This window comes from Danio rerio, chromosome 16 (assembly GCF_052040795.2).
Source record: "Danio rerio strain M-AB ecotype USA chromosome 16, GRCz13ab, whole genome shotgun sequence".
In the NCBI taxonomy this organism is placed as follows: Eukaryota; Metazoa; Chordata; class Actinopteri; order Cypriniformes; family Danionidae; genus Danio; species Danio rerio.
Genome location: NC_141036.1, coordinates 26,257,069 through 26,270,485, shown reverse-complemented (window position 1 = coordinate 26,270,485; position 13,417 = coordinate 26,257,069). Strand labels below are relative to the sequence as shown.

The 13,417-nt window shown below is 37.4% G+C and overlaps 1 protein-coding gene across 3 annotated transcripts in view; it reads right to left on the bottom strand.

Annotated features, from left to right (window-relative positions):
- Positions 1–13,417, bottom strand: part of kcnn3 (potassium intermediate/small conductance calcium-activated channel, subfamily N, member 3) — a 128,384-nt gene that overhangs the window by 34,974 nt on the left and 79,993 nt on the right. For all 3 annotated transcript variants that reach the window (XR_015511334.1, XM_087286938.1, XM_087286939.1), the window contains 2 exons: positions 5,052–5,173; positions 1,690–1,831 (listed from right to left, as the gene is read on the bottom strand). Coding sequence is in view for 2 of the 3 variants with exons in the window: in XM_087286938.1 (XP_087143064.1) it covers positions 1,690–1,831; positions 5,052–5,173 (264 nt within the window). In the remaining variant the exon portion in view is untranslated. The remainder of the gene's footprint in view (positions 1–1,689; positions 1,832–5,051; positions 5,174–13,417) is intronic.

Below are 13,417 nucleotides of genomic sequence, written 5' to 3'. Positions count from 1 at the left end.
GTTCTACGTAGTGGATGGCCTTCCAGAGAAACATCCATGCACATCCATTCACACACACACACACACACACACACACACACACACACACACACACACACACACACACGACTTGTGGCAAAAGTAAAGTCGTTTCTCTCTTTTAATGACCTTGAGAAGGTGATCCATGCTTTTATTTTGGGAAGACTTGACTATTGTAATTCTCTGTATGTGGGTATTAGTCAAAATGCCCTAAACAGATTGCAATTAGTACAAAATGCAGCTGCGAGACTTCTGACAGGGACTCGCAAGTTTGAGCACATATCCCCAGTTCTTTCCTCTCTGGGCTGGCTGCCTGTTAGGTCAAGAATTTATTTTAAACTATTAATCTTTGTTTTGAAATCCTTAAACAATCTGTCACCATCATACTTATCAGACCTGCTACACGTATACAATCCTGGTAGGTCACTGAGGTTTTCTGATGAATTTATTCTATCTGTACCAAGGTCCTGGTGTAAGCGAAGTGGGGATTGGGCTTTTGCTGTTGTCGCCTTAAAACTCTGGAACGGGCTTCCGCCCCACATCAGACATGCTCCAACTCTACCTGTTTTTAAAAAGCGCTTGAAACACCATCTTTGTTCCTTAGTATTTGAGCCTTTTTAATGTTGAGGGATTTGCCCTTATGTTTTAATTGTTATTTATGTGATGTAGATTTCATGTTTAGTATTGATTGTGTTCAGCACTTTGGGCAACGTTGTGTTGTAAAAAATGTGCTATATAAATAAACTAAACTAAACTAAACCTATAGTGCATGTCTTTGGACTGTGGGAGAAACCGGAGCACCCGGAGGAAACCCACGCAAACACAGGGAGAACATGCAAACTCCACTATATGAGATCAACAGGAATAAAAAAAAAGGCTATACGTGTGTTATATAGTAGAAGTTGTAGATTATTTTCTTTTTCTTTATTATACTAATGGAACTTGTTATGGTTTTACCCATCTGCTATATGATATTCTTGTTTGTGTGTGTGTGTGTGTGTGTACAAGAGAGAGAGTGTGAGAGAGAGAGAGAGAGAGAGAGAGAGAGAGAGAGAGAGAGAGACAAAGATCTTCATTTTAAAATAAACATAAAAAGAAGCGTCGCATCATGTTATCCACGCTTTTGCACTCTGTGGGGATATTTAGAGACACAAACTGACAGTATGTGAACATGAAGAACACTCCGAACAGAGAGGAGAGAAGTAAGAGAAAGTGACCTCTGCTAATATTTACCATCTCTAAACTCGATATCAAAATACACACACTCCTAATCCACTGCTCCACCTGTCAAGCGTCCCTCACGCACAGAGACGTCAAGGATCTGAGAGAGAGATTATGGTAAGAAATACCTGGGGCTTACATTAAGCTAACGCCGTCGTAAAGTAATCAGGCAGAACAATGGCAGCCACAAAGCTAAGCAAATGTGCCATCCCAGAATACATAAGAGGATTGGGATGTTTGTTGGTGTGTGCTAACAGACAGGGCTGGAGAGACTGTGGTTAGTGTGCATATTTGGGTTTCTCAAAATAAGATAACGAGTAGGAAAACATATCTTTAGCCTGTCCCTTGCCACTGTGGGTGTGAAACAACTGTGCTGTGTACTGTATGTGTGTGTGTGTGTGTGTGTGTGTGTGTGTGTGTGTGTGTGTGTGTGTGTATGTGTGTGTATACCATAATTCCTGTGAGCAGACACACTCCCTTGCCACAGTAGGTGTGAGGCACCATGTCTCCATATCCAATAGAGAGGAAGGTGATAGAGATGAGCCACATTGCACCCAAAAAATTACTGGTCACATCCTGAGCGTCATGGTACCTGACAGAGAGAGAGAAAGAGAGAGAGAGAGAGAGAGAGAGAGAGATGATTTGATTTTTGAAGTTACCTTTGAACACCTCTGGATGTGGAAGGTATGGAGAAGCAATAACCGGATGTGAAATAGGCACAAATATTACATCCAAGTTTTCACATAAAAATTCCTCCCATACGTCGGCATCCCTTAATCTGATCTGCAAGGTACTCGGAAGAAAATTCTAGAAGGTGTAACTGTTTGCCTACAGGCTTGTTGAGAAACTCTGGGTTTGTAAATGTTTGTTATGCCTCTGATTCAGGCAAGAACTACTTTCTTTTTCCCCTTGAGAACATCTCAGTGTAAAATGATACATGAAATATACACAAAACAAAAGAAGGTAAGACAAAGCAAAACACAAGAACATATAGAAATGAAAAAAAAATAATCAAAAATATGTATTTTTATTTAAATTAACAAAAAATAAAACCAAGACCAAAATATATAACGAGACAAAATTTAATCATATTAAGCAAACAAACTTAAAAGCTGTGGTCATCTTCCTAAAATAGCAATAGCAGAGTATTTACACTATAATAGATTACATGAAAATAGTTAGTTACGATTTTACAATTTCACCTCAAATGTGCTTTAAGTGGTGAAAACTATGCAACAAATGGTCCCTTAAATCTCAATATCGTTTGAACTTACGAGTGCTTTCTTTACTGCATATTTATGTCCAGCTGTTTAAATGGATAAATACTCATTTTTAATGTTATCATTATTGCCCAAATAATAAAACAAATGATCAGCTAACAAATTATTATGTATTTTTACTGGTTGATCCACTTTACATGTGTGCTGCTGGACATGAAGGTTTTGATTCGTGCTTATATTTGATACTGTTACATGTAAAAGCACAAAGGCAGAGGTCAGAATCCATATGCAGTTTATTATAAAAAGACAGTCGAACAGGCGGGGTCAAAACAGGGGCAAACAACAGTGTCAGGGTAATTCACAAGAATAACCCAAAACACAGACCATGGTCAGGGCTGATAGCAAATGATTAAAAGCCCTGAAACAACCAGAGGGCAAAAATTAAAGCAAAGCAAGGCAAGAAAAACAACAACAAAGGACAACAGAAATTGCACCGAAATGTCCGAAAAAGCAAACAAGAAAGTTTTCATAATCATGCACATACTCTCCTTCACATATCCTTCATAGAATGGTGTCATGAACAACCCTTAAAAGTAATGTGTTACCAAAACATCTTAGTGAATTTAAAATGTTTTTAGATGTTAGAGTGTTATATATTCTTTATTACGAGCACCTGTCTAGCTGTTCGTTAACACACATTTCTAATCACCCAATCACATGGCAGCAACTCAATGCATTTAGGCATGTAGACATGGTCAAGACAATCTACTGCAGTTCAAACTGAGCCTCAGAATGGGGAAGAAAGGGAATTTAAGTATCTTAAGTAACATGGCATGGTTGTTGGTGCCAGACGTGCTGGTTTGAGTATTTCAGAAGCTACTGATCTACTGCGATTTTCACGCACAACCATCTCTAGTCTTTACAGAGAATGGTTAGAAAAAGATTAGATATCCAGTGAGCAGCAATTATGTTGGCACAAATGGCTTGTTGATGCCAGAGGTCAGAGGAACAGACTAGATTAAGCTCATAGAAAGGCAACAGTAACACAAATAACCTCGTTACAGTCGAGTTATGCAGAATAGCATCTCTTAATGCACAACATGTCAAACCGTGAGGCAGATGGGCTACAGCAGCAGAAGACCACACTGGGTGCCACTCCTGTCAGCTAAGAACAGGAAACTGAGGCTACAATTCACACAGGCTTACCAAAATGGGTCATCGCCTGGTCTGATGAGTCTCGATTTCTGCTGCGACATTCGAATGGTAGGGTCAGAATTTGGCATCAACAACATAAAAGCATGGATCCATCCTCCCTTGGTTCAGGCTGGTGGTGGTGGTGTAATGGTGTGGGGGATATTTTCTTGGCACACTTTGGGCTCATTAGTACCAATTGAGCATTGTGTCAACACCACAGCCTACCTGAGTATTGTTGCTGACCATGTCCATCCCTCTATGACCACAGTGTGCCCATCCTTTGATGGCTTCTTCCAGCGTTATAACGCACAATGCCCTAAAGCGTGAATCATCTCAGACTGAATCAGACTGGTTTCTTGAACATGACAATGAGTTTAATGAACTCAAATGGCCCCCACAGTCAACAGATCTCAATCCAATAGAGCACCTTTGAGTTGTGGTCTATACTAAATCTATGCCATGAAGGACCCAGTACTAGTAAGGTATACCTTATAAAGTGCCTGGTGGGTGCATATAAATATATATTTATTTATTTATTATCATTAATTATTATCAAAATTATAAAGTATTATTTGTTTATTATCATGAGGCATTTAATTTGCAACATTCTAAAATGTGCAAAAAACTTATGTAGATGCAAACACAGCCATCTCAACTTTCCAAGAATGCATTTTACAAGCAAGTTGATCCAGTTCACAGGCGGTCTGAAGCCCACTGCGTGCGTGCTGGACTGAGTAAGAGCAGCACACAGCCTGCAGGGAGACTCCACCTCTAGAAAGGGCCTTTAACATGATGACTTTGAGTGCAGTGCATAAAAATAGAGCAGATCCCTGTAGGCTCATCTCACCACGGCGCTGCCCTGATCAGATGTGGCAATTCAAATGCACAAACCGTCAGTCAAAACTCACTGCTCCAGCCTGCCGCTATCAAAACAATAATCAAACCTTAAATCCTTGCCATGGGGAACCCTCAATATTATACAGCGTCTAACACGCATCCAGAATTTGTAACCATGACAACGTGCCTGGAAGAGTGGGAAACACCCACTAGTTTATCCCATCGACCCCTTTTAGGATGCAACATGGGAAATCTGTTAATACACGTAGTGATGCCTGAATGTGTGCCTAGAAAAGGAGGAACGATGTTAGATAGACAAGGGTGTGAATGAAAGTGCTCTCTCTTTCCAGCTCTCTCTTTCTCTCTGGTCTCTGCTCCTCCCGGACGTGTAGAGCGAGCGTTTGCACACCTCAGGCGGCGTGTTTTCATGCAGCTACTGTCACTTATTGGTGGGGATTCAGGTGAGTCCTCATTAAGCATAAGAAACTTGACAGCGTCTAGACAGCACGGCGCAGCTCCAAACACAATGATTCATTTGTTCATTCGTTTTCTCTGTCTTACCTCTCACACACTCGTACGGTCCAGGCAGCGATGATCCACAGGGAGATACTGAAGACTAGCAGCACCGTGCCCGGGCATATGGTCATCAGGGTCTTCATCACAAAGCGTGTGTTAAAGTGCACCTGAAAAGAGGAAAACAAGCAGCCGTGTGATTCCTTTCAGACCGGATTTCATCATCATAAAAGATTTTTTTTTGTGCTTTTACTGATGGATAAGAGAAGCTCTAATGAGTCTTATCTTTAAAAGCTTTAAAATGGTCCAGTAATACTTCATTGACAAGAAAATGCACTTAAATGCTACATGGAAAAAGAGCCTCCTTTGCTAAACACAAATACAAACAGTTCAAATAAATAAATGGATGTCATGGATGAATTTAGTAATGTGTAGAAATAACAATAAATCATAGCAAGAAAAATCCTTATGGGTAGTTACTAACTGAATTGACAGCAAAAATGTGCAGTTTCACAACTTTTTAGCCAATTATTCCACTTAGTATAAATCAGATGACACTAATGAAATCAGGATTAAAATATTTTGAAATTGTCCAGTGGGCTATTAATAAAATATATTTCATTTTCTTTTTGAAATTGGGGTAACATTTCAGTGAATTCACCAATGAAAAAAAGCAAAATAAAATATCTTGATACATGATGGAAAAAATAGTTACTAGTTTGGACATTAAGAAATCATGATGTTTGGTAATTTAAGAAACTTGTTACACATCAATGGTATTGTTATGACATGTGACATCTTGTGATCTATGAAAATGATGAACACATTTTATAAATAATTGAAAATGTAAATCTGAAAAAAACGATGGCTTTGGTTATTAAATGTATCTGCAACTAGAATCACCCATATAGTCCATGGAAAGCAACATGTTTTTTCTGGCTAAAATGCACAGTTTTCTCACAAAACTTGAAACCATGTCCATAAATCTCTTTATTATATATATATATATAATATATAATGTCGGGAGCCGGGACTGCATAAATCTGTTCACACAATTTTAAATACTTCCACATTTTTTTATCATAATTTTTTTTGAACATTATTTGGCATGCATCACTTCAAAATTCCTACTGCAAACCTTCATCACATCCCTTATAATTTAAAGATATGTTGACATAAGAATATGTTTTTGTTGTTTAAACAGGTTTATAATGATCATAATATTTGGCCTGTGATGGGCGCCCCATGTTAGCCTGCGCTGAACTGAAAAGATTAGAGCTGCTGGATTTACAACATGTTAATTCCCCAACAGTACATGAAAGTGGCTGTTGGGAAAAGAACAGAGCAAACATTCTAATAACAAACTTTTGTGTGTCTGATGTGAATAAAGCACATACTTATTACTGCCATCGTCATTTCCATCTCCATCTGGATTTTACAAACCATAAATATTGTTTTTCTAGTATTTATCGATCGGTCGGAGATCGGTATTAGCCGTTAATCACATTTAATGGCTCGATTGGTACTCGTCAATCTGTCTGATCTTATGAACCTATCGTAAGTGTTTGTTTACAAGTTTACAAGTAGAGTAAGATGCACATGCGCACCTGGGTTATACTGATAGCAGCGCTACAACAAGTGAGTTGATTTGGTAAATGATTTGTGGCTGCATGAGCGATCGATACGTACACGTCGCAGCAGCTAAAATATTTACAGATGTGGTGCAACCTCTGTTTATACAGTTCATTGGCGCAATTTGCACTAGTGAGGGTCTCTTTGTTGCAACCATTGTACATTCAGTGTTTGGAGCTACTGTGACGCGATCAGAGCGATCAGCCCCATCTTGTGTCCAACTGCATGACCTCTCCCGGAAGCTCTGCGAGTCTCCCACATATTATCTATTATTTTCTGTAAAGGTGCTTCTGTCCACAGTAAATGGTTATAAGAGACATGTTTAAGATTATATGCAGTAATAATAATGTATAGGATGATATGCAGCATCCTTAGTTTATTATCTTAGTAAGGTGAGATTTCCACTTAATTATCTAAGTTAAGGGACAATGTGCTTTATGCAACGGCTAGTTACATAGAACTTTAAGCATCTGAATCAGTACTCGGTATCAGCCCACCACTATGATAAGGAATCAGTACTCGGTATTGTTTACTATGAATGTGTCAGTGCTACAATCATGTTGCACTGCTTGCTTTAACCTTAAATAACTCTTTTGTACAAAATTCACCTTTAATACCTCTCTGAATACATCTCCTCACAATATCCTGCACAACATTGTTCAGTCTCATGTAAACATACTTGTATAGTCTGTCTTAAGTGTATAGTTAAGTATCTTATGGGTGTAAGTATCTTAACTATACACTTAAGACAGACTATACAAGACATAAGAGCTATTTTAAAAAAACTATGCATGACTAACATATACCATAAGGATCTTATGTGTGTAGTTAGGTATCTTATGGTATATGTTAGTCATGCATAGTTTTTTAAAATAGCTCTTATGTCTAGCATTGTGCTTGTATTTATGATTAATATAACACTGCTGTCCTGCGAGACACAACATTTCATTCTTCTGTATGTCCACACATGTAGCGAATGACTTGACTTGACTTATTTGCATTTAAATGAATATATTTAAAATAGGTGCAAGGCATTGTGGGAAAAACAGATTCGAGCATTGAACATTCTAATCATATCGGTTTGATTGTACATTCTAGGGACCAGCCAAGAATGATCACACTGGTGTGACTGTTTGCCAAAAGGTTAAAAAGTTCCTTTTAAATCATGTTATAAAAGAAAAAAAGATCTATATGATATTAAATAATATAGCAAGCAAAAGTGTGGTTTTTGCAAATATCAGTTTATGAGATTGATCGCAAATGTCATATGGATATTGCTTACAGTAACAATTCAACAAACAAGTTATGCTGATAACTTACATTTTAGATACAAAACTGTCTATTTTTTAGTAGTTTCAAACAAAGCCAAGTCAGAAAATGTGTCTATCTCATAGGGCTTTCATAGACTAGTCAACTAGTTGAGCAATCGACTACTTCCCTTACTAGTCGGCGCTGTCAAAAACAATCGACTACTCAAGCGTGCATTTACCATCAATGAAATCAACATGACAAACGTTACCAGAAAACACCACAATCCAAGTTTAAAGCAGCCAACTACAATTGAGGATTAAAGTCAATTTTATTTTAGATGCCTGACATTAACACCATGGGGAAACTTCTCGAATGGTCATGTAATGATCATCGGTTTCCTCATCCCTTTCCTTTCCTTAAGCTAGCCAAATTATTTCCTGCTGTCTCTGCCACTAGCACATGAAGTGAAAGAAATTTTCTTTGGCCGGCAACAACATAACAAAGCACAGAGCAAGCCTGCATCCCTCTCACGTGGATGCGCTTGTATTTGTAATTGCGAACAAGAAATTCACGAGCTCAACAGCTCGCGGCTGTTTGTTTTCTATGACGCTCTCTGCATGAACTCTGCATATTAAAATATCATGTAATCGTTTGTTTGTTTACTGTGTCTATGTATATTGTATTTATAATTCTAATATTTATTTATTTAAATAATTTATTTACAAATAGTTTATTTATTATTTATTCCAATCCATTCATTCAATTTCCATTTGGCTGTATATTGTGGCTTGTTAAACTATTTCTTTTCTGATGCACTGCTGGAAACTAAAATATTAACGTCTTTTTAATCAATTTTTTTATTAGGCTACTTGTTATATAATTGATTATTTTGAGCTGTTTCATACAAAGTGATCTATACAAGTCATATGTCAAATTTATCAAACTTTAATTTAGCCAATTTAGTTTTTTTTATATATATATATATTCATTCATTCATTCATTCATTCATTCATTCATTCATTCATTTATTTTCTTTTCGGCTTAGTCCCTTTATTAATTTGGGGTCTCCACAGCGGAATGAACCGACAACTTATCCAGCATATCTTTTTTACGCAGCAGAAACCCTTCAAGTCGCAGCCTACACACACTCATACACACTGGTTAATTCCCATACGCACTCATTCACACAAACACTCATTCACTACGGAACATTTAGCTTACCCAATTCACCACAATTGCACAATTAACCACATGACTTTGAACTTGTGGGGGAAACCGGAGCACCAGAGGAAACCCACACGAACATAGGGAGAACATCCAAACTCCACACAGAAACGCCAACTGACCCAGCCGAGGCTCGAACCAGCAACCTTGCTGCTGTGAGGCGAACATGCTACTCACTGCGCCACCGCGTCACCTTTTTCATATTTTATAAAATAATAAACAAATATAAAAAAAAGTCTGCTGGTACAGTTGGTCTCTTATAGTGGTTTATTTACATCAAACGTCTGTCAAAAATAAAAATAAAAAAAACTATTTAAAACATCAAAGATTGTGCAATACTTTTGTACAAATTGACTGTAACCTAAACAACAGTATCATAACTTATATGAAACAATGTGTTGGTCCTGACTAAAATCTAAGTTTAAAAATCCAGCTTTGTTCGAATTTTCAGCTCAGTCTAAATCCATTAAATCCACCCTATCCTAGGGTGTTTCAAGAATTAGAAGCATTGCTACTTTTTGTGCATATTAAATAGACTAAAAACAATCATTTTCATTATCATCCACATCGTTATTATTGATTTGTTACAAAAAAGTCGCACAAAGAGCAGCTCTTCAGAGCAAAGGCGGAGATCTCTTAGCTAAGATTGACCACAACGTCATTAATGATAAAACAGCACATGAGAGCAAAGAGAATTTGCATTTACATCTCTTTGAAACAAGAGCTTCTCTCAAAGGACAAAGTGATTACCCTCTCCAATCAGCCATTCAAATGAAACCACATCAGGACTCTTTTCACCTGTTTTGGATTATGACAACCGCAGCAGAGGACAAAACTCAAACTTTGAACCATCAAGCATTTCACATCCACGCCAGTCATTGGTCAACCTTTAAGCACAAAGCTGAATAGATATACAATATTCAGAGACATCAATCAGCTATCTAAAGGGGGAGCAGAGATAAACCTGCTTGAAAAACGAACAGCCATCAATCATAAAATCCATTACAGCAGAAAATTCATCAGTCATCAAATGACACCGTGCTGTGATGCTGCATCCTAACAATGCAAAAATAATTCAATTACGCTCCTGTCCAACACTGACCTTCAGCTGAGGCTTGACGCTTTTACGTCTTTAAATGCCAACATATACCCAATATATGCGTTTTTGCAGCAACCATCTAAAAGAAGCAGCACTACTAACATCATTAGTAACATGGCAGTCGTTCAGCACTGTACATAATAAGGTAGCTTTTCCAGTAATAAGCCCCTATTTCCAGTAAGTAGCAGTGTAGTTTGACAAAATGTCACATTTTATGTCACATTGTGTTGTACACAAAGCCTTACAGCTGAGCTAACTAAATGATTATGAAAAGCACTCTGCTAAAATGTACTCTGCACTGGTCTGATTTAGTTTCATGAATGGGTTCATTCATGAGGTGCAAGTAAATAAATGTTTCCCAAAGAAACAACTCCTAGAGTCTTTCCAGTAGAAGGTCATTTGCAACCATCACTTCCATGTGCAAAATATTAAAGTTAAATGTGCACCTGAACCACAAAACTAGTATTATATAGCACAGGTATCATTTTGTCAATAGCCAATAATAGATAGATTTTTATTTCATGCCAAATATTATTAGAATATTAAGCACAGATCATGTTCCATGAAAACATTTTGTGAATTTTCTATTGTTATTATCAATAGTACATTTTAATTAGTAGTATGCATTATCAAAAAGTTAATTTGGACAACTTTAAAGGCAATTTCTTATTTATTCATTCATTTTATCTTCGGCATAATCCCTTTATTGATCAGGGGTTGCCAGACCAGAATGAACAGCCAACTATTCCAGCATATGTTTTACACAGTGGATGTCCTTCCAGCTGCAACCCAGTACTGGAAAACATCCATGCACACTCATTTACACACACACACACACACACACACACACACACACACACACACACACACACACACACACACACACACACACACACACACACTACTGGGAATTTGGACTGGCATGTAAACATAGGGAGAAGACAAACTCCACACAGAAATGCCAACTGACCCAACTGAGACATGAACCAGCAAATTTCTTGTTGTGAGATGTCAGTGTTCACCATTGAGCCACCGTGTCATCCTGATTTTTCAATATTTAGATTTTTTACACCCTCAGATTTGAGATTTTCTAATAGTTGTATCTTGGCCAAATCTAGACTTATTCTAACAAACCATACATCATTGAACAGTTTATTTATTCCCCTTTAAAGTTTATTTTTAAACTAGTTTCGAAAGAAACACGTGTTTATGGGTGCTTGCAGCCAGTCCCACATAATCCAATTTATGATTCACCAATCAGACGATTCCTAAGCCACTATAAATACCATGAGTTGCATATAACAGCCATCTGTAACAGCCATCATTTTGAAGAATACCCCCTTCCACCCCTACTCCTCCCCCTTTCGTAGATGGGTGGCACGGTGGCCCAGTGGTTAGCACTGTTCCCTCACAGCAAGAAACTTACTGGTTCTAGTCCTTACCAAGACAGCTGACATTTCTGTTCGAAGTTTACACATTCCCCCCGTGCTCACGTGGGCTTTCCCCGGGCTCCGCGGTTTCCCCCCACCATCCAAAAACATGTAACTTAAGTTTATTAACTAATCCAAATCAGCACCATAGACAGGCTCCAAGTAAGTAGTTATCTCTGAAGAGCAATCACTATCTGTGCATTAGCTACTGCAGCAGGGGAGTTTCGAGATCTACCTAAGCTCAAACACCCCTCTCGTCCTGCAAATGAATGGAAGCCCTGAGCTCGAGGATCTTATGAGCTCAGGGCTCTCTCCCGGGACAGCATGCCAAACAAGCTTTATAATCAATCATCAGCTAAGTGTGAACTCTTGAAATTATGTATAAATCCTCCATTTTTTAAAATGTTGTCCCTTGTGACTGCTTTTGTGGTCTATAGTCATAAATGATTGCTGTTTTCAACTTATTGAGGTCAAATGTATCTGTATATTTACAATGTAATGAAGATTTACTAAAATCACTCAATGTTTTTGAGCAAGAGAAATATGGTGTGTCCGAAATTGCTTACTTCCCTACTACTGTATATAGAATGTGAAAAACAGTATGTGAGCTGAGTAGCATTAGAGAAGTACCTGGATTATCTACTACATCTGCCAAGATTCTGAAGTGCATCCAATGAACAATTTAGTATCCCATAAGGCTAGGGCAGAAAATTATGAATAGGAGGGAAGTGACAAAACAGACAAGTGTAAATCATTTGATAACAACAAATAGTCAATGTAGCACATTTCAATCTATTAATACTATTAAAACTCACAGTATATAAAACATACTTTTCTAATGGTCATGAAGTAAATTGACATTCATCCTTATGTACAATTTATTCAATTATTCCATTTCAGATGCAGCTATAGTGTTCTTGTATAGTTTTACTTTTAGGTCACACTTTATTTTGATGGTTCATTTGTTGAATTTAAGTTACATTTCATCTTTATGCCAACTAATTCTCATTAGATTGTAAGTAGACTGTTAGGTCGGGATTGAGGTTGGGGTTAGGGTAAGTGTAAGTTGACATGCACTTGCAAAGTTTCTCATAGTCAGTTAAATGTCTGTTGAAGGAGCAGTATCAACAGATATTATTAAACAGACAGTCTACTAATACTCAAATGGACCATCAAAAAAGTGTTACCTTTTTTAAAATAAAGTATTAACAAGACTTCTACACAGGACATACATGCTTTAGGACAACTGTTTTTTTTTTTTTTTTTTTTTGTTTTTTTTAATCTAACACCTTCTATTTCTGACGTTTTCTCTACTGTATCTGTCTGAGTAGATAAAGCTGAGAGTCTAGGCAGTCAAGTGGAAAAAAAGCTGCATGTGTGCAGGTGAGGTACTTTATTCTTCCAAATCCATGAATAAGCAATTGTTTGACACTATGATAACTGCACATGATAAAACTGTGATAAACTGTCACACAAGTATTCTGCAATAAAAGTACTGTTGATCCCTGCTCTGCCATGACTGAGTGTTTTGCCACCTTTTGGAGTAGATTTTGTTCTGTTTTTTACTTTCAATCTTATATAAATGCCCAATGCCCTCTGTGCTTTAGTCCTCAGAACTCCTTACTCAAAGCTTGTCACCTACTTTTTTAATAATAGGGGTTCTGAAATAGGCATCTACAAGTAGTGACCAAAAAGATTAGAGAAAAACTGTTAAAATGTTTAAACAATAATGTTCAAATAAGCGACAAAACAAAAACAAATTTTTGACATTATTATTG